General features: G+C 38.2%; 2 protein-coding genes across 2 annotated transcripts; one reads left to right on the forward strand and one right to left on the reverse strand.

Moving 5' to 3' along the window:
* The first annotated feature begins 10806 nt into the window (after positions 1-10806).
* On the forward strand, positions 10807-11817 carry LOC5569476 (activator of basal transcription 1). The gene is made up of 2 exons (XM_001658512.2): positions 10807-11321; positions 11439-11817. Exons 1-2 carry the CDS (start codon positions 10940-10942, stop codon positions 11801-11803), a joined length of 747 nt encoding a protein of 248 aa, XP_001658562.1. The 5' UTR covers positions 10807-10939; the 3' UTR covers positions 11804-11817.
* Positions 11818-11830: 13 nt separating this feature from the next.
* On the reverse strand, positions 11831-13735 carry LOC5569477 (zinc finger protein 160). The gene is made up of 2 exons (XM_001658513.2): positions 13554-13735; positions 11831-13469 (listed from the first exon to the last, which is right to left on the reverse strand). Exon 2 carries the CDS (start codon positions 13465-13467, stop codon positions 11857-11859), a length of 1611 nt encoding a protein of 536 aa, XP_001658563.1. The 5' UTR covers positions 13468-13469; positions 13554-13735; the 3' UTR covers positions 11831-11856.
* Positions 13736-20221: the final 6486 nt, after the last annotated feature.

A 20221-nucleotide genomic window follows, 5' to 3' on the forward strand; every position in this document is an offset into this window, starting at 1 on the left:
CGAAAAAGCGTTTGCCGCCGCTGTCTCGGTTCGGTTCGGCTTCGGATTCGAATGAGCGGCGGCGGAAAACGGGCGGCTTCTCGAAGCAGCAACGATTAACGGAATCGCCGTTCAAAACAAAACGGTGGGTGGCGAAATGTATCGACTTTGGAGTTGAAATGTTTCGGAGGGGTTCGGATTCCCGGGAAAAGCTGAGGTTGAACAACTTTCGTGAAACCATACATTGCATTAATATCATATTTATACCCAAGTATATACCATATATATAGAAACAATTTTAAAAATCTTGTTTGAAAATCCACGTAACACCAAAAGCCGGACACTCAAAATATATTCATGATTTAAATAGAAAATTAAAATTGTTCTGCTAGGTTCTGCTAACTTTCAGTTTCATTAACTATTTATTAGGGTGTCCTAGAAAAAAACATATTGGAAAAGTCGTGGATCTCTAAGCCTAACAACAAAAAATATACTTTTTGCTATTCCGTTGCTTATTAGCCTACTTTTCATCAATAAAATGAGCAACATAACGGCCTACTTTTCCTAACAAAAGAAGCAGAACTGAAAAGTGCTACTTCTCAGCACTGTTTTGGGTGCTTTGAGAATCACCAACAACTAAATATCTGAATCGCTTTTACAGCCATATCTTCGAATTGCTTTGCTACTTGCTCTGCATCCACTCTACAAATTTAGAATTTTACTTTTGTCACCCCCCTTCAATTTTTTCAAAAAGTCAGAGGGGGAAGTAAATAAAATGTCTTGTTTTCAGTGTTGGTTTTTTTTTTGTGTTTTTAGCTAGTTTTGTTATTCGTTCTTACCAGGTCCGTTCCACTCGGGCTCAGATTGGGTACCACTTCTAGTACTGCATTTGGTCCCTCGGTAGTGCAAAAGGTACCCAAGTTTGACAGATCCCAGTACACTTTTCACGGCGTTCTACATTACCTTATAAGCCATAAAATCTTGGGAAACTGCAAGGGACATGAAGGTCTTTAATTTGTCTTTGTTCTTACGATATTACACGAGATATCAGGTGTTATTGGATTATATGTCCTAAATCTGTTCGTTAAAGCTTGTAGGTGAGGGATTTTTATTGAACGTTTTTAGAATAACGTTTACGCCACTTTTACTATAACAGTGTAGACTTCCATGAATTATTATTTATATAAACTTTCAATGAACAATCGATTTGTTCGTTGAATCAAATTTTGGATGTCCTCCCGAAATTTGAGCTCATTCGGATTCAAACTGAGACTGCACAAGCCCTTCAAAGATTATATGGGAATAACTATGAGAAAAGCAGGCAATTCATTCAATTGGTCATAGTGTTTGACTATGTGCTCTTGGGATTAAGAGCTACGTTGATAATGTGAGATACATTCACCAGCTACAAATTTGCCGAAGACAGTTTTCAAATCGGCTGCTAAAGTTGTAGCTGATAAATGTATCTAACAGTATCAACGTAGTTCTTTATCCCAAAAGCACATGGGCAAACACTATGACCGATTGAATTAATTGCTTACTTTTCTCATAGTAATTTTCATATAAACTTTGAAAGGATTGTTCAGTCTCAGTTTTAATCCGAATGAGCTCAAATGTTGGGAGGACACCAAGAGGTGGATCATTTGCTCAATGCACATCACTATTATGGACATATTTGCTCTCTTGTTGAGCACGCAAACAATCTGCAGACACGATAAATATTGTACGGTTCCTCTTATTGGAGGAATGCACCTTGTCCAATTTCGAAAAAACATAGTTATCTTGTATGGATAGGACAACAAGGCTCTGAAATTAAGCATCGATGATATTAAGAAAAACACGAAGTATTGCGGCGCTTATATTGCGCATTTCTTTCACCACTGGACTATCGCAGAAGTTTTTACAAGTGCGGTAACACCAATAAAAGTGCGCGATTGCATTAAATCGAGTCGGTGGCTTCAGCGGGCTTATTCATCGCAGTACAAAGAATAAGTGCTCTGAAGACACCAACATGATTCGATGCAATCCCGCATTTCCGCACTTATGAAGTCGCACTTCGCAGTCCAGGAGTGAAAGAAATACACAATATTAAATCCACATCCAGCGGCGGCGGTAACGCGCAGAAGATATGCGCGCAATTCAAACGCAACGTCAAAATTCAAGTAGGCTTGGATTTTTTCGTTCTTCAAGGACGCAAATGCTTCAAATTTGCTAAATCTGAAACATTTGTTTATTTTCATTATCACTGCGACGGTATATCGACATTTTCAGATAATCGCATTACGTGGATTTATCTTTCAGAGCACAATATAACAATATTTTTTACAAAGACGCTCACTCTTCGCCTTCTATTTTCTCTCTTCCTTATACTTTCCACGAAGTCCATACCCAAATTCCAGAAATCCGGCAGTAGTAAAAAAGCTGAAGTTGAACTTAAGGTTGAGCATTTTTTGATGAATTAGCAGCTCTTCTTGAGATTATGTAATGACAAATTTGACAATGTGGCAAAAACAACAGCCAAACATTTGAGCTAGCCATGATTTGCAAACTTGCTGGAAGTGAACATTAAAATGCATTTGAATGCATCAAATTCTCTAGAAATATCAGATGCATCAGAAGTGATCCACCCCTTGGAGGACACCCAGAATTTGATCTAGAATCGAATGAGCGGTGTGGAGCAAAAACGATTTTTTAAACTACTCTAACATGTACTTTAGTGCAAAATTTTAAGAAAAGTATGGGTCCGCGACAAAGCCGAGAAATTTTAGTTCCATTACTTTCGTCACCCGTGAAATTTACAGAATTTTACTGCAAATTTCCATTGTCTCTACTGCCGTCCTATGTATATTTATCTTACAGTCGCTAAGGTTAGCAAAGAAATGGCACAAAAGGGCATAGAAGAACAATATACAGGTAGGACTCGATTATCCGGGATTCGATTATCCGGAATTTTAGACTCGATTATCCGGAATTTGTTTTTCGATGTTCTTGTTTTTTAATTTTTATGCATAAATCTGAAATAATTTGGTATTACAATATACAATATGCATGGTTTTGCAATTTTGAACGTATTTAAGTTTGAAAAAATGGTTTTTTTGTGTATGCTGGCTAAAAAAAAAAAAATTCTTGTGATGACCCCTACTGTTCCTAGAAATAATTTCTGGCTACGCCACCGCATCATATAAATATAAGAACTACAAAAAGATAATATTTAAGTTCTTTTATCGAAGATCTCAATAGTGATTCGATTATCCGGAGAATTCGATTATCCGGAATGAAAAAAAATCGATACTCCGGTTAATCGAGTCCGACCTGTATTTCACAGAGCCAATTTTCATCAATTTTATTCAAACCTAGTCAAATATTTTACAAACAAAATCTTACATATATATATTAAGTCAAATTAAAATAATCAAAATTTAATTTAAAGTTGCATCCAAGTGCAACATTTCTGCTGTGTTCCTAAAACTGTAAATAGCTTGAACAAAATTTGAAAGTTTTATATTTCCTCTCATCAAAACTCAAGAAAAAATACGGTAAAAAACTCTGGAGATTGTTGTTATGAAAAATTTAAATTGTAAAAAATGTTATACAGCGGGGATTCACTGGTTGGAACACGATTGCCTTCCATCTAGCGAATCCAACCCGTTAGTTGGAACGACTGACAGCTGGTGAAAATGCTCCAGACTAACGCATCTGGAGAGCAAATCGTCACGAAACGCACATATACACAGGGCTCAGACGTCAAAGTCAGTTTGACATCTTCTCTTGACATTCGAGTGCTTTTTAGTTTCCAACCACCCGAATAAAAAATACAATACAAAAACAATATAACGTACTGTAACAGTACCATTCAATATATTGAAAAAACAATACAGTATATGTAAAATGACAATGCAATTACAGTACAATATATTGTTTTGAACAGTTCACTGTATAGTACATGAGATTTTTGCAATATAATGTATGGGTGGTTAAGTATCGTAACAATACAAATATAGATATTTTCTCATACAAACATTTTGAAAATAAAATACGATATAATGTTCATGTATTGTCTTGATTAGCAATTCGTGTATTGTTGTACAATACAAAAACAATTCAACGAACTGTATCATGGTTGCATTCGTCGTTACAGCTAATGTCAAGTGACTTCTAAAAAACTACTTATTTTAACTTTTTGAATATTTTTCACCCAACATTTCTTGCTTTCTGAACTTGTTTTGTTTATTTCTTTCAGCAAAGCTACATAGAAAAAAGCAACAGTTGTTTTACGCGAAAATATGAATTTGACCAAAATTGTAAGGTATAAAACCAATTAAAAACAATACAATGTTCTGTTACAATATATTATATTGTTTTTGAATTGTATATCCAAACAAGAATAATATTGCTTCGACATTCAATTACAATACGCTGTATTGTATCCAATACGTTATATTGTACATCAATGGTTTATTCCATTCACTGAATGATACGTTTTTATCCGGGCAGCGAACATCCAACCATCGAGTCATTCCATGTAGCGGACCCTCTACAAGTGAATCCCCACTGTAGATTAATGCTATGAAAAATAAAATAAAAAAGGGAATCAAAATGTCTTGTGGCAAAAACATAGTTTTGCAGTATATGAGTATTAAAAAAACTATTAATTTTCCTGAATTTCTATTTTATTATTTATTGCCTTGTACGACGCAAGCATGACCACGTGGGTTCTCTTGAAATATGTTTGTGATCCTAGATACAATTCGATTAGGCGTATTTTTCGTAATAGCAAAATATGTTGTATGCAACTCGTTGCAACCCAGTGAACCACGTATCGTATAAGGATGTAAGCCAAAAATCTCATATTCATACGTCATAAATCAGAATCGCAGAATATGTCAAATCAAAACGAATAAATGTTAACACAAATTGTATATAATTCTCCACTACGATTTATTGTCGACAAACTTTGTTGACAACAAACCATGCCGTAAATAGTATAATCTAGAATCACATCAAGTTGTATAAACTGACAGATCATATATCAATGCAGATTAGCATCCAATGAAATCGCAATAACTTAGCAAAATTTGCCACCCGAGATTGGTATCTTCTGGCGGTGGGCTTCAAAGAACAACAAAGCGTGTGTGCTGTATCGCAAACTTCCTTTGATGTTGGCAAATAATCACTCATTATTCATGTAGCGGTCAGTGGTGTAGTGGTATGATACCGGTTTAGGGATCCAAAGGTCCGGTGTTTGAGTCTCACTGGAAACTTTTTTTTAAATTTTTATCGGAATTTTGTGGCATCGTATTGCTGACCATGGAAAGTCTGAAAAAGTCGTGGGAAGTGCGTATATGGCCTCCACTTTGGTGTGTATATAGCGTTTTCATGCATCTTATACGAGTGATTTGATTCATATATAATGATGTATAGCAAAAAATATACCAACCGAAGTGTTGACTGGGAAAACTTGATTTTTTCAGCACTCGTCGTATTTATCCAACTCAGCAAGCTTCGTTGGATAAACGTACGACTCGTGCTGAAAAAATCATCATTTTGCAACTTGTTTCATAAATTACTATATTTATACAGTTTTTATAGAACAGAAGAAGATTCAGTTCCGTTAGATCACTTTTTGAAAACTTATAATTTTAAATTAAAATTTTCATATTTTGACGTTTTTTTATGTGCACTATTGGACATATGATTAATACGTGTTTGAAATAACTTTTGAATACCCCCTTAAAAAATTTCCCAAGTAATCACAAAGCTATATGCTACTTTATTGTTGCTCTATAGTTTGCTATCAGTGTGCTTACCTTACAGAGTGCATTGAAGCAGAATAGAAGTTGGAAAGTGCCCCACTATGATCAAATTGAAAGTGGCATGATGATTAGGGAATGGAAAACTCGGCTCACTGTGCCCAGCACAGTATTCAGCACATCTGGTCACCCTTCTACAGTGATGGAAAGTGGCAAACGCTTCATCTGAACTGGAACAAAAACAAAACCAAACGCTCCCGAGCGTCAGACCGCTGGCTTACTCGCATCTGTCGACTCCCGAGTAACTGAAGCTAAAAATGATTCGCGAACGTGTTCGGAGCTGCTCAGAGTCATATTGTGCTTTTGAGAAAAAAGCTGCTTACCCTCCGAGATTTATGGTTTTCAAGGGCTTTTGACTACAAACGAGTAGTTCACTGTCGATATGATGGTTATACAATTAATTTGTCTGTCAAAACCATAATAAATCACACCTTGCTCGGTTACTCGCGAGTAAACGCTTGTGAGCTTGTTGCTACTTCTTTTGACATGTTCTCCCGAGCGGACGGGTGGGGGCTTACTCACACCTAGCCAGATCCCGAGTCTGTGATGTTTGTTATGCGTTGGTATACACTCGTGAGCTGCTTCGTGATGCGAACTTTTCCAGCACTGCCCTTCTAATCGACAGTTTGTATTTCTTTCCACGGATTTTACAGCTGAAACATTTTATCTTGGTAACTACAGCAAATGGTCGTGCGGCTCAACCAGATTGTTGTTATCCCGAATTTGTTTGGTAAGTTTAAAATGAAGAATTTATACGGTGCAGAAGACCTTTCTTTGCCACCATACGATGATGGTCAATCTAAAGTCAATCAATGCAGGCATACAAAATCGTAAATGTTGGTAACCCGCATAAACGTCTACACGATGAGAATGGAAACATTATCGTGATCACCGAAGGTCAAAACATTAAAATTTCAGAGTATTAGGGTAACGTATATAACTTGGACATGCATATAATTTGGACAGGCTGCTTGTTCTATGCTCATTCACAATGAGATGATGAAGAATTTATGTACGAAAAATCATGTATTGCATTATTAATACACTATGCTACTTAATAATGATGGCAAATTTCATAACAATTACAAATTGGCTTCAAAAATATCAAAACTGTAAATTGTATCAAAAGAACACTTGTGAAACCTACGAATGCAAGAGGATGTATGTTTCAATAACATACTTTAAACGCAATAATAGCGCTCAGAATAAGCATTCATAAAAAGTTTAAAGGCGGTAATATGATAAAATATGTCTAAAATTGAAGCTAAGTTCATCTAAAATCTTAACATTAGTATATAAGGCATAAATCAGGTGGTGTCCAAAATAGATTACGGTTTTTGTTCAGTTGATATAATTTGGCCATCTGACGAAACGCACTGGAATGTCGTTTGCATGCATACTTGCAGGCGTATTTCGTGGATCTGATGATATTTGCTTCCATTAAATGAAATTATTGATTATCACTAATATACACATCCAATAAGCAAAAAAATGCATAAGTCACATGTAAACTCTTCAAACATTATGATATGATTGTCCTTTTAAGAAACCATTGAATAGATAGTGAGATAACGCCCCTGTCCAAATTATATTCACATGAGGGTGTCCAAAATGTATATTTGATGTCCGAAATGTATAACAGACAGGCAATTAAAAAACGCTATTTTGGCACCTATTGCTACAGTTTGTAAGCTTTTTCTCTCCAGAAACTCAGAAAACAATGATACATTAAGCATATAAGTATCATAACATAATACAATATTAGTATCTAAGGCAGTTAATCGATCGCCGTTTCCAGACATATCCTTAGCCTGTCCAAAATACATAATTTACCCTAATTCGTCCATCCCAACATCTTGCCAGATTTGATTGGGACCAACTTCTAAAGCGGAACAAGTTTTAAAAATCTCTGCTAAGAAATGTTGGGAGTAGACCTGGAAGAGATGATCAAATGATACTCGCGTGGAATTCAGTACTTGGCCGAAGAGACAAACATCAAAAATATTACAAACAGATCGTTGACATCAACTCGTCGAGACTGGAGCGGGAAAGAAAATTCATTTTCAGGGTATTACTGAAGTGCCTAAGTATTGCCATAGTGCTTCAAATGTATTTTTCAAATTTCAAAAGACAGGGTGTATTACATATCGTTCCGATGTGTCTTGGTTTGCTTCCAATAACTTTATTACATTGCTACCGATAGCAAGTCTTTGGGGTACACTTCTTCTTCTTATTCTTCTTCTTGATACTTACGTCCTCACTGGGACAGAGCCTGCATCTCTCAGCGTAGTGTTCTTTTGAGCACTTCCACAGTTATTAACTGAGAGCTTTCTTTGCCAAAGTTGCCATTTTCACATTCGTATAAAGTGTGGCAGGTACGATCATACTCTATACCCAGGGGAGTCAAGGAAATATCCATTACGAAAAGATCCCGAGCAACCGGCAGTCGAACCCAGACACCTTCAGCATGGCTTTGCTTTGTAGCCGCGGACTCTAACCACTCGGCTGATGAAGGCCCCGGGGTACACATCGCTAATACAAATCTGCATTGATCCGCGTCATGTAGTAAAGGTAGCTTCCACTGAGAAGCATTATCCATGGACCATCATTCCATGGAAATTTTTTGCTCCCCTATGCTTAAACGGTGTCAATAGGGTCCTAAAGACCTGTCTCAATTTTAATGCCAAACGCTCAAGTTTAGGCCAAAAACACATGTTTACTGAATTTTTTGTTGTTTTTCGTGTGTTTAAGTTCAAAAAACTTTATTTTACATTTATTTAAGAATTTGTCACACCCCTTGGCTTAAACTCAAAATTTGGGTGTATTTTGTTTGCTGTGTCCCTTCCGAAGTGACAGATAGGAACAACCCCAGTGTTAAAACTAAAACCCCTGTGGTGTTTTTGCCGACTAAGCGAACGTCAAACATGATCAAAAGTGTCAAAGTTTAAATATGATATAGCCGTTATTTGAACGGGACAAAATGCTAAAGTCGTTACAGTAACATGCTCTTTCGTGTTTTTCAATAAAAACAAGACTTCATTAAACATTTTAGGACCCTATTATGATAAAAATCATTCTCCCAAAATTTGAAGTGATTTGGAAGAAATTTGGTTGTGCACACGCAATTTGAAGTTTATATTACGGTTGTTAAGAAAACATTCCAGTTTGCGGTAGCCGCAGAGTTCTACCGCAGCTGTCAAAGTTCTACCGCAGGCTTCAAAATCATTCTATCATTGAAGCAAACAATTCAATCATATAGTATGCTATGCTAATAGTATGCTTGAAAGAGGAAACGCTATGAAAAATAGCAACAAACAACAATCATCAAGACGGTATCCAAGATATCATTGAAGCCTGCTGATGATTTACCAGTGCAAATTAGTGATGTGACAGCTGCGGTAGATTCTCTTTGAACCGTAAAACGGAAAGTTTTCCCTAAAATTGCAATATGAAAAAGGCAACGGTTTTGTCTTCAGTCCTCTAAATTCAAATAATCTATGGAAAAGTGAACAAACTCTTCCCATGTGAAATCTTCCCAGCTACAACTTTGCCGAAGACCACATTTTGATGGGTCGTAAGGATAATTTGTTAGTATTGTTATTATATCAATTTGTTATTATTGATTCTAGATAATATTTCTCGCGAAGAAAGCGTCCAACAACAGTGAACTTTTTTATTTTAGCTTTGTGCACTAGCAGAAAGCTTAAAATAGAAGATCAGAAATGTTTGGCAACTTTTTCTCCAGTTTAGTGCCTTTGAAATCGTGAGTAGGGTCAGCGATTGTAACGGCCATTTTTGTATCCCAAGATGTTCCACCCAAGCATGGGAAAATTTACTCACTCACCCGAATGCTACTGATAAAATATCTGCAAAATATCTGCTGCCACCGAATGTTCAATGACTGCCGAACGCTACTAGGGGGAGCGCAATCCCGACGAATCGTAAACGATTGAGATAAACCGAAAATGAAAAGATATACGGAGCGGAGAGAGCACCTATCCTCTCTTAAATTGGAGACACGAAAGAACGCGTTCGCCATTCACGGAGAAATATTTTTACCTAATTTTTGAGTTTACTTTACCCAAAATTAAGTATATCGATTATAGTTTCAACCCAAAATCTCTCGGTTTTCTCTTTCTCCCACACGAATGTTGTCAAAAATAGAGAGAGCTGCATCTACCCAATGGGGGTACTTTGGCCCAATAAGCCAAATTTGGGTAAATGCAACTTTTCTTATGTTTGGGTCGAAAGAACTCAACTTTGCGTTAAATCAACCCATAATTGAGTATATTTTTCTTATAAAATTAAAGCCAAACTACCTAGCGAGGACCTTGGAAATTTAGCCAAAATTGAGTTATTGGGCTCAACTACGGAATTGCGTTGAAACAACCCAAAATTGAGTTGAATTCCGTCTCCGTGTTCGATCACTGAAAGCTTCCTGCGAAATGTACAGATTTTGCGTTCACTGAAACATTTCGTCTTGTTTATTACCAGTCAGTGAACGCTCTTCAGCTCTCAAATACGAATGCCACTCGTGCGGAATCGGAATGTAAAGAATCAATCGCTACAGCAATCGGATGCCTTCGACACAAGGAGTCGGTAGTGAATCATTCTGTTGCTGTTTTTGTCTAACTTGTCGCTCGGCGAACAAGAAGAAAGCGCATTGGAAATTGAAACAATATTCTGGACTGCATGATCGATTTCTCTTCATTGATTCTCTCTTCTGTGAATAAAAGTAACAAGAGGCAATTTAGCCAGTATATGTTCATTTCAAACCGCTTGGCAGCGATGCATTTTTGCGCATTGAGGTGAAAAAATTGCATCTTGTCACTTTTCGTGCGAAGAAGATAGGATCGATGAAGAGAAATCGATCATGCGACTTACGCCCTTATTCTAGCACACCCTTGATATTATGCGAGACAAATTCTTAATAGCTTTTCCCGGGAACACATAGAGACAAATTCCCGGAAAGCGAATCCTTCTCATATTTGCCAACAGTAAACACAAAAACCTGAAGCGCAAAATAAATAAAGGAACGTCAACGAAAAGCGTGGTCTCGTCATTTTTAGGAAAGTGTTTAGTTCTGCAATCATTTAACGTTGTTAAATTGTTGAAATTGTTTCCTCAAAAATCTGCAGAGCACCAGCATAATGGTTAAGTCTGCCAAGAAGCTAAAACGGAAATCTCTGAACAGTTCCCAGTGGGAGGAAGAGGCATTTTCTGACGAAGAACCCAGAAAACTGGTCGTTGCTCCCGCCGAAAGCGATGAAGAGTCGGAACCCGAAAGTAGTCAAAACTCGGAACAGGAACTGCAAAGTGACGCAGAGGATGATGATGCCGAATCGGACGCGGAACCAGAAGCTACGCCATCGAAGCGAGGGAATGTGAAAATGGTCACACCGTTGAAGAAGAAGAAAACCGGCATAATTTACATCTCGACGATTCCGAAGCACATGAACGTGACGATTCTGAGGGAACTGCTGGAACCGTATGGCGATGTGGGACGGATTTATCTGCAGCCGGAACGGAAAGGTGGGTGATTTTTTATTTGGTTTTCAGAGCTAGCAACCGAACTATTCCACAAATTCTATAGGAGCTCTGAATCCTGATTACCTTTTATTGGAAATAAAAAAATGATCCTATTTGCAGATGGTGCGATCAAGAAGAAAACCGCCAAAGGAAAACGGGCCATGCTGCGGTACACCGAAGGTTGGGTCGAATTCAAGCGGAAACGGGTGGCCAAAGCCGTGGTCCAACATCTCAACACCAAACCGATCAGCACCAAGAAGAAGTCGGTGTTCTGTGATATCCTGTGGAGCATGAAGTACCTGCCGAGGTTCAAGTGGATTCATCTGAGCGAACGATTGGCCTACGAAAGGGCGGTTTACAAGCAGAAACTTCGCACGGAAATTGCCCAAGCCCGGAAGGAGGCCAGTTTCTTCCAGAGCCATTTGGATCAGAGCGAAGCGGTGCGGAAAAAGGCCAAGAAGGAGAAGAGGGCGAATAAAGACTAGTTCGGAACAGGTAACTATAAGGGGATGTTCATTTCATAAAGAAAGCATTCGGTTCAGCCTTTATTATCGTCTGTCCCCTCGGGAAGATTGTACCCTTGCTTGGTGAAATCGTACAGCTGTCCAATGGTAGTGGCATCGACGCCCTCGATTTCCTCAGGCAGCAGGTTGTTCCCGTCGTCGAAGAACACAATGTGCTCGTTGCTGCTGTAGATAAGATTGACCCCGTCATCCTCGATGTTCTGCAGCACGATTTGATTGGCATCGATTTGGTAGCAGATCTCATTCAGAATCTCCTCGTTGATGGCTCCATCGCCGAAGTCCGGCGGTTCGTTGATCATCTCCGAAGGTTCTTGCGCCACTGACTTCGACGTTTGATCCACCATGTTCTGAATTTCGATGGCGTGATTCTTCGACAGGTGACTCATCAAGCGAGCTCGGATTCCGAAGGCCGCGGTGCAGAACTGGCACTTGTATGGCTTGCCCAAGTGCTGATACATGTGCACTTTCAGTTGCTGCTTCTGTCGGAAGGACGCCCCGCAAAGCTTGCAGCACTCGGGCCTCTCATCCGAATGAATCTTCAGATGATCCTTCAAGTGGGACGAGGAACTGAACACCTTCTGGCAAATCTCACACGAGTTGATCTTGGGCGTTTCATCAGTCGGGTGATACTTTGCCACGTGAGCCGTGAGGAAGGCTCGCTTTAGGAAGGTCTTGGAACAAACCTCGCACCGGAAGCGTCTTCCCAGGTGGATCGATCGATGCGTCTTAAGGGAATCTTCCTTTCCGAATGATTTCCCGCAAACGTTGCACGAGAACTGCTTAATCCCAGCGTGTTGAATGAGCTTATGCTCCGCCAGGGATCCATTCCTTGTAAAACTCTTCTTACAGATGTCGCAATGGTACCGCTTAACCCCCTGGTGGACAATCTCCAAGTGATCCTTCAGCTGTTTCTTCGTTTTAAATCCCTTCGCGCAAACCTCACACAAGAACTCCTGTTCCAACTTTTCCTCCTTCCCAATCGCGTTCCGGTGCTTCAGTTCGTGATTGTACCAGCTGCTCCTCGCCCGGAACCACCTCCCACAATACCGGCACTTGTACTTGTTCTCGCTCGAATGAATCTCCTGGTGCCGGGCCAGCATCTTCCTGTTCTTAAACACCTTCTTGCACATCTCACATCGCTGCTCTCCGGCGGCCAGTGGCTTCTTGAACCGTTCCTCCAGCGCATCTCCGGCGATCAAATCCTCCGCAAAGTCCTCCTCCAGCCTGTCGTTCCTCACGCTCCCGATCGAACTCTGATCTAGCTGGCAGATAATCTGCGCTATGCTGGCCTTCGTTTGCAATTCCTCGTAAGCTTTGACCGCCTTGTTTCGGAACAAGTAGAACTGCTTCAACTGTTCCACGCATCGGATGCACACATGGCACGAAATGCCTCCCAGCGAAAAGCAAGGCTCCTCCTGCAGGGGAAGCTGCGTCAGTTCGCTGTAGATGCTTCCCAGTTGAATGGCCACCAGTGGCGCCGAGTTCGTCGTTCCCGAGAGGGACTGTTCGCCGTCTTCCGTTGCGGAGGAAGATATCGGTGCGGGGAACTCCCAGCTGCTGAACAGGTTCATCATCGGGACACATTCCGCCAAACAGGTCCGACAGACAACCTCCGAGGGGTTCATTTCTAAAATCCAATTGTTATTTCTGATTAGTGATGTTTATCCCAATGATTGGAATTTTTGGTCTGTCGTATGAGCAAACATGTTACCTTATTCGGATGAAATTCCTATTGAACTTTGCACGGTAATAGTTTGATAAACTGTTCAAGATGTGTTCTCATAGAATCACTGGATAAAATTATAATCTAGACTAAAATTTGATTATGAATTTAAATTCGTTGAAAAATTGAACCATTTTTAGCGAAATCGGTCGCGAAATCAAGACTAACAATTCAAAAGGCCTCATCTCCAATAAGTAAACAATGAGAAAAATGCAATCTTGTTTTGTCAAACAATAAATCAAATTTAAATTATGAATTTAATCATTTTATGTTATTTTCTCGTCCAGAAAGTCGATGGATAAACTGATTTATAGCTATGAATATTCATTACTATCATTTTAGCAAAAAATCCTGCTAAAAAAACGAGTCAAAGGAAATGAGGCTTTTATTTCACCAAAAGCTATGCAGCCCTTTTCATTTGTGCCCATAGACGCCGGCCGACGCTGATGAGGCCTGTGAGTTGACGCCTTTGTTTACTCTAAAATGTGTTGAGGCCTTCTAGTTGTGGCTTGTTTTTTCATCATCCTCAGATGTGGCCTTTTGAAAATCATTCAATATTCATGATAAAATACGATAATTGAAGTGTAGAAGAGTGTTACGTGGTAAAGCAAGGTACATGGGATCTCTGCAGCAAGAGGAGATTCGTGTGGTCGATTAAGTATGTGATTTATTCAATCATCGTCATCGATAAACATAATGGATGTGCTAAGCGAGAGTGTCGTCGAGCAATTATATGGAAATATTTGTTCAATTGAAGTAATATTTCAATTGAACGTTATGTTTCATGTAATTGTAACGAAATCGTGTTGTTATCAATAAGTCGTGAAGTACAGACATGCTGACACAGGTATTATTAGGTAGTATGATACAAAATACATCACTCCACAGGAACCCGACGAAAAATTTGATTATGTTCGCTGTTGAGACTATCGCTGTGTAAAATAATACATGGAGCGGAGCGGCTGAAGTATAACTTGTATCTGCTTAGTAAATTTGAAACATTTTTTCGTAATTTTAGTTGCAAATTTGATGTTTGTTTATTAGGCCTCAACTCGGTTTCAAGTAAATATAGAAATGGGGCCTTTTTGGGAAAAGGCCGCATTTGCGATTACTATCCTAATTATCGGGAAATGAGATGGGGCCTTTTAGAAAAATGATATTTTTTCAACTTTCATGCATATTTTTGCATGACTATTGTATGATACAGTAAGAATAGGCTCTTATACACTTAAATCAGCAGAAACCCGATTTGTTTACATTTTGGACTTGAGGCCTTTTCAATTGTTGGTCTTGAAATATCAAAACTCGCATCGTGTATGTTGGCAAACAACTAAAAACGTCAAATTGCATTGCAGAATCCAACTGCTGAACGTTATGCAAAATCAGTGATGCCAGTTCGTATACGAGACAAAGAGAGCTCTCTGTTTTGACGTAGGACTACGTATTCTCTATACAGGAGTGAAATTGGAATTTCCAAACCAAGAGCGTTACCCAAGTAACCATGAAGCTATATATTAGACCTATTCATATTTTCAAAAATGTCTGGAAACTCCCCAGTCAACCAATACTTTGATTTTTCATTGCGAAATGATCTACTGGCCAAAATTTCACTCAATTTAGAGTAAATTTAGTTGTGCTTCAAATCAATTATGTGTTTTTGGGCTATTTTCAAGCTTTAAAAAATCATAACTACCGAACGAAACATCAAAATTTATCGGAAATACTTCTAAATAGTAGTTTATCCAATTCTACGAAATTTTGCCGAACACAATTTTATGATTGGAGCAAATATAACATAGTTTGGTTGAGATTTGTATCTCGAGGTTCTTGAAAATCTCTTTTTTCGGGAATTGTTTTCACTGAACAGCATGCCTGCATGAAAATTTCGGATTTTTAATTTCCAGACATGATGACAATGCCTATCTAAGAGTCAATCCCGTTCAAAGTAACCATTTATTTTACGAAAATAAATTGTAAAAAATAGGTAATTATGAAGCACATTTGTAAATCCACTGTTGGTGATCCAAGAGCACCACCGTGAGCTTCAATGAATACAAAAAATGAACACGTTAGCACTGCATTTTCTCAGTCGATGATGATGATTGTTTTCAAATCGTTCTAAATGATCAGTGAAATGCGATCAAAACAATCATCACTCGGAAAGAAAAAGCAATGCTAACTTGTTCAATTCATTCGTTTCCGGTACATGTGTCATTAGAGTGATGCAAATTTTAAAATGTTTGCTCCCCTATGCTTAATCGAATTTAATTATGGTAAATAGCATCCTCCCAAAGTATGTAATGCTTCGGAAGAAATTTGACTGTGCACACGCCATTTGAAGTTTATATGGAGATTACTATGAAAAATGCCAACTTTTTGTGTTAAGGCCTCTATCTCTTCGATTTAATATTTTATGGAAAAGTGAGCAAACTCTGCTCAAGTGAAATTCTTTCAGCTACAACTTTGCTGAAGACCACATTTTGATAGGACTTAAGGATAAATTGCTATTCTTAATCATAAACTGGGTTTCTATTTTGCATGCTTAACCAACTGCTCGGCAGGCAACAGTGGTGCTCCTGGCGGGAAGAATAGATCAAAGTAATCTAGGCTACTATGTTCTACAGCAAGAAAGCAGTGTTGCTCTGAATGTAATAGGGCGATATTCAAAACTGAAAAGGCAATAGATGGCTCTTTTTCAATGGTAGTAAAAACGAAATCCTGAAGCAAAGAAAGCACCACGGAAGATGAACTAAACACAAAAAGTTATGTATTCACTTTACACTTGATTTCTAATCACTACTTTTTTGATTCAGTTTCCTAATTGCGAGCAATTTACGATTTTCATCATTTTCCATACGTTTTGACAGCTCTCCGACTACCATTCTTCCATGCGCTTGTGTTGAAAGTTTGAGAAATTTGAGAATCCAGCATTGCGCGATCAGTGGGAGGAATACAAACATCAGTGTCGCCGCTCGACGGCCGGTAAGAGAAACTGGATGTTCGAAAGGTTGTTGTCTGCAATTTTTGCCGCTGGCGCCAACTGTTAGCGTTTGAGAACAAAATAAACAGTCGTTACCCTATTGAATGATCATCTCAGCATGGTTTAGACTTTGCTATCAAAAATAACAAATTATCCTTACGTCCCAACGAAATGTGGTCTTCGGCAAAGTTGTAGCTGGGAAGTTTTCACATGAGATGAGTGTGTTCACTTTTCCATAGATTATTATGACGAGCAGTTAGAGGATTGAAAACAAAAGGTTTGCTTTTCCCATAGTAATCTCCATATAATCTTCAAATAGCGTGTGCACATCCAAATTACTTCCGAATCACTTCAAATTTTGGGTGGATCATTTTCATCATAATTGACATCGTTTAAGCATAAGGGAGCAAAAACTTCAAAATTTGCATCAGTCTAATGTGTCATGCATGATTTAACTATCATCAGGTTGCGATGCGGTGTTCGATCTTTGGGCATTTATTGTAATTTATTGCCTTAAGCAAGATGTAAGCTGTTGATGTGCAATGTATTTATAAATGTATTATGTTTGATTCCCGTTGACTAGAGCCTGAAAAAATAATGTCAATGGGTGATTTATATACCATGTATATTGAGAAAACTGTAATTTCTGGGAACTGTTGAGAACAAATTTGGATCAAACAATGTTAAAACTCAATTTAATCTCATTAGCGTGTTCTACAAACTTTAACAGAATAGAATTAGCTTTCAAATAGTGGTAATAGCAAGTGGTTTTGATTTTCCACATGCTAGTTATGATTTTCCAAACCTTGAAATAAGCCCAAAAACACATTTTCAACTTGAAGGATACTGAAATCTTTATCAAATGAGCTGAAAATTTGACCAGACATTGCTCTTAGCATGAGAATTCCGAATACTGCTTGACCGGTAGATTTCCACATATTTTTTTAAATATGAACAGGTCTACTATATATGCATACTTTATTTTTGCTCTAGAGAGCACTATACAATTTTATTATAAAGTGACAAAACCCTTCAGAGCCATATAAAGCAGATTTAAAGTCGAAAAGGGCCCCACTATAATCAAATTAAAGTAATACGAGCTGACATGACTGTCGCATTACTAATGCAATATTAGTGCACATGCTTCATAACAGCATTTGAGTATGCACAGTTAGAGTGTACATTATATATGCATTAAACCTTGTTTATTTAGGGCGTGCGTGCAAAAATAAACAAAACAAGTGTAGAACTAGCCCTCGTGCGTTAAAATACACTCAAATAAAGATTAAAAAAAAAAAAAAAAATAAACAAAACAACTTCTTCACACATCATTTCTATTTTTCGCATCTGGTTTCGTTATTTTTTGCATTGGAGCGGGACTTGAACCTGTATTGCAGATGGTGTTGGTGATCCGTGAATTGCAGACGTCCTAATCCTCTGAACCGTAGAAGCTTCCAAAATAGCAAGATATAATAGCTTTATAAAAAGGAAGCATTGTGATGCGATATCAATGTTGGTTCGTTTATTGGGTGACGAGACGGCTATTTTATTCTCATTTTTTACACCTACTGCTGGGCACACGAAAGAGTCCACAACGAAAATATATAACTTTAGGAAGTGCGCTATCATTTAGAAAAGCTCAGCGAGAAACAGAATAGAATTCCAAAGGCTATGCTTATTTAATATAAATTTGTTTTGGGGGATATTCTGTGTGCTCCAGAGTCTAAACAAAAATTTAGATTTTTAAACAAATCTATCTTCAGTAGTGGCTGAATGAATGGTTCTTACGTGAAACAATGGTTTCTGGAAAATCAACGAATATGTTATACATCCTATTATTGTACAGTTTTTGGGTTTGTAGAGCATCGAATTGCAAACAAACCATCCAATATTTGTTTCGTTTAATTATCAATGTTCGTTAACATGACCTAGGTGTTGCTTAAGGTGTGGCTTCTATAGTGCTTTAAATGTTTGCCCTTTAGTGTGCAATGAAACATTTGGCGAGGCAATGCAATCAGGCAAAATTAAAGCAATTATAAAATATGCAGTAATTTGAAGCTTGCATAACGCCACTATAATGCGTCTTGCCTTAACAGTTGTTACTTTAGGGTTAATTTGCATTAGCAATGTTGATTATCTATTGAATTAGTGCAATGATTTAATGCTTGTGGTTACTTGGGTACGTTGGCATGAAATATTTTAAACATTTATAGGGTAACCAATATGTTTTGGACCCCCTGGGCCATTTTCCTGCAAATTTCCCAGTTTAAATCGAAAGACCAACTCAATTCGCATGCCATTTGGAAAGATAGGACTATTCCGCACTTGCATCAAACATAGAAAATGTGTTTATTTTATCTGAAATTAATTTAATTTAATCGGTTTATCCATGCAACCGTTACAACACGTTACACACTGAGACGAGACTCGCGAAGACAGTCTTCTTTTTCTGTGATTGCTGAGTTTTTTTCTTATTCCACTTTGTGTTTATACCAATTATGCGCATGCTGTTCAAATCCTCACATGAACCTATCAGCAAAAAAATGATTGAGTTTGCATCACATCGAATCATAAATAGCCGTTTGAGTGAAATTTCATGCCAGCAAACGAGGCAGACATTAGAAATAATTAATCTTCTGCTTAGATTTATCAGCAACTTTGGAAAAAACTGCTCCGCCGACTGAGGTGTTAAATAACAGTTTACTTTGAACACAATACTTTTCACTTTTTCAGCCATAAAAACGGTGGGTTGCATTTGACGTTTCGTGAGAGGGGAATCTGGGCTGCATATGACGTTGATATTTTTCCTCTTCGCGAGTCTCTCTCATGTCGTTTTCGTTTTTGAACCTGGGTTAGTGCTAACCTGACCCCAGAATAAAAAATCGTTTTCAGGTTCATCTGTCAAACGGTATGTTGGTGTGCGTGCCATCACGTGGTGTTGTTTCGAGAGCTGTCAAACGTTGTTTCACTGTGTGGTAGATTTGCATATCTTACAGTAGGCCGTGCAATTGAAAGTGATCATTATCATTCAAGTTGTCAACATAGAAACATCACATTGGCGACGAGGATGGGATAATGATCACTTTCAATTGCACGGCCTACTGTAAGATATGCAAATCTACCACATCTCCTTTCCTTCAATAGGAAATGTACATTCATGTGACAGCAAACCAATCGCTCAGCTGGCAAATCTTGGAAAGGTTTCAGATTAAGACCTCTTAACAAAATGAAATCGAAATGGCTAGCTCTGGTTCGTGGTCTTCATCGCATTCTAAAGAAACACATACATTCAACGGTCTGATTCTTCCAACGCAAACCGTGGGATAGCAATATCTCCTAGTACTTACGAGAGCTGCCCGTGGAAGAATTTAAAAATGTTCAACCGATACTTCTCATAGGACTCGACAATTTGCACTTATCAGTTCCTCTCAAAGTACGTGAAGGGGTACCGAAAATATGCTCGCCTTAGAAGGGAGCAGCAGTTTAAATGACAGTTTTGATTTTTTCAGGAAAGTGCTCACGTTAGTTAGGGAGCAGCCTACTATTGTCGAGTGGTCGTGAAAATGTATGGTCTATTGGGAAATTGGCAAAACTATTCAGAGACTTTGGTTTGCAGCAATAAAACAAAATAGAAAATGTGAAACAATGAATAAAGGGATATTCAAGCAAGCTTTAC

The sequence above is a fragment of the Aedes aegypti genome, chromosome 1 (genome assembly GCF_002204515.2).
Source record: "Aedes aegypti strain LVP_AGWG chromosome 1, AaegL5.0 Primary Assembly, whole genome shotgun sequence".
Taxonomy (NCBI): domain Eukaryota; kingdom Metazoa; phylum Arthropoda; class Insecta; order Diptera; family Culicidae; genus Aedes; species Aedes aegypti.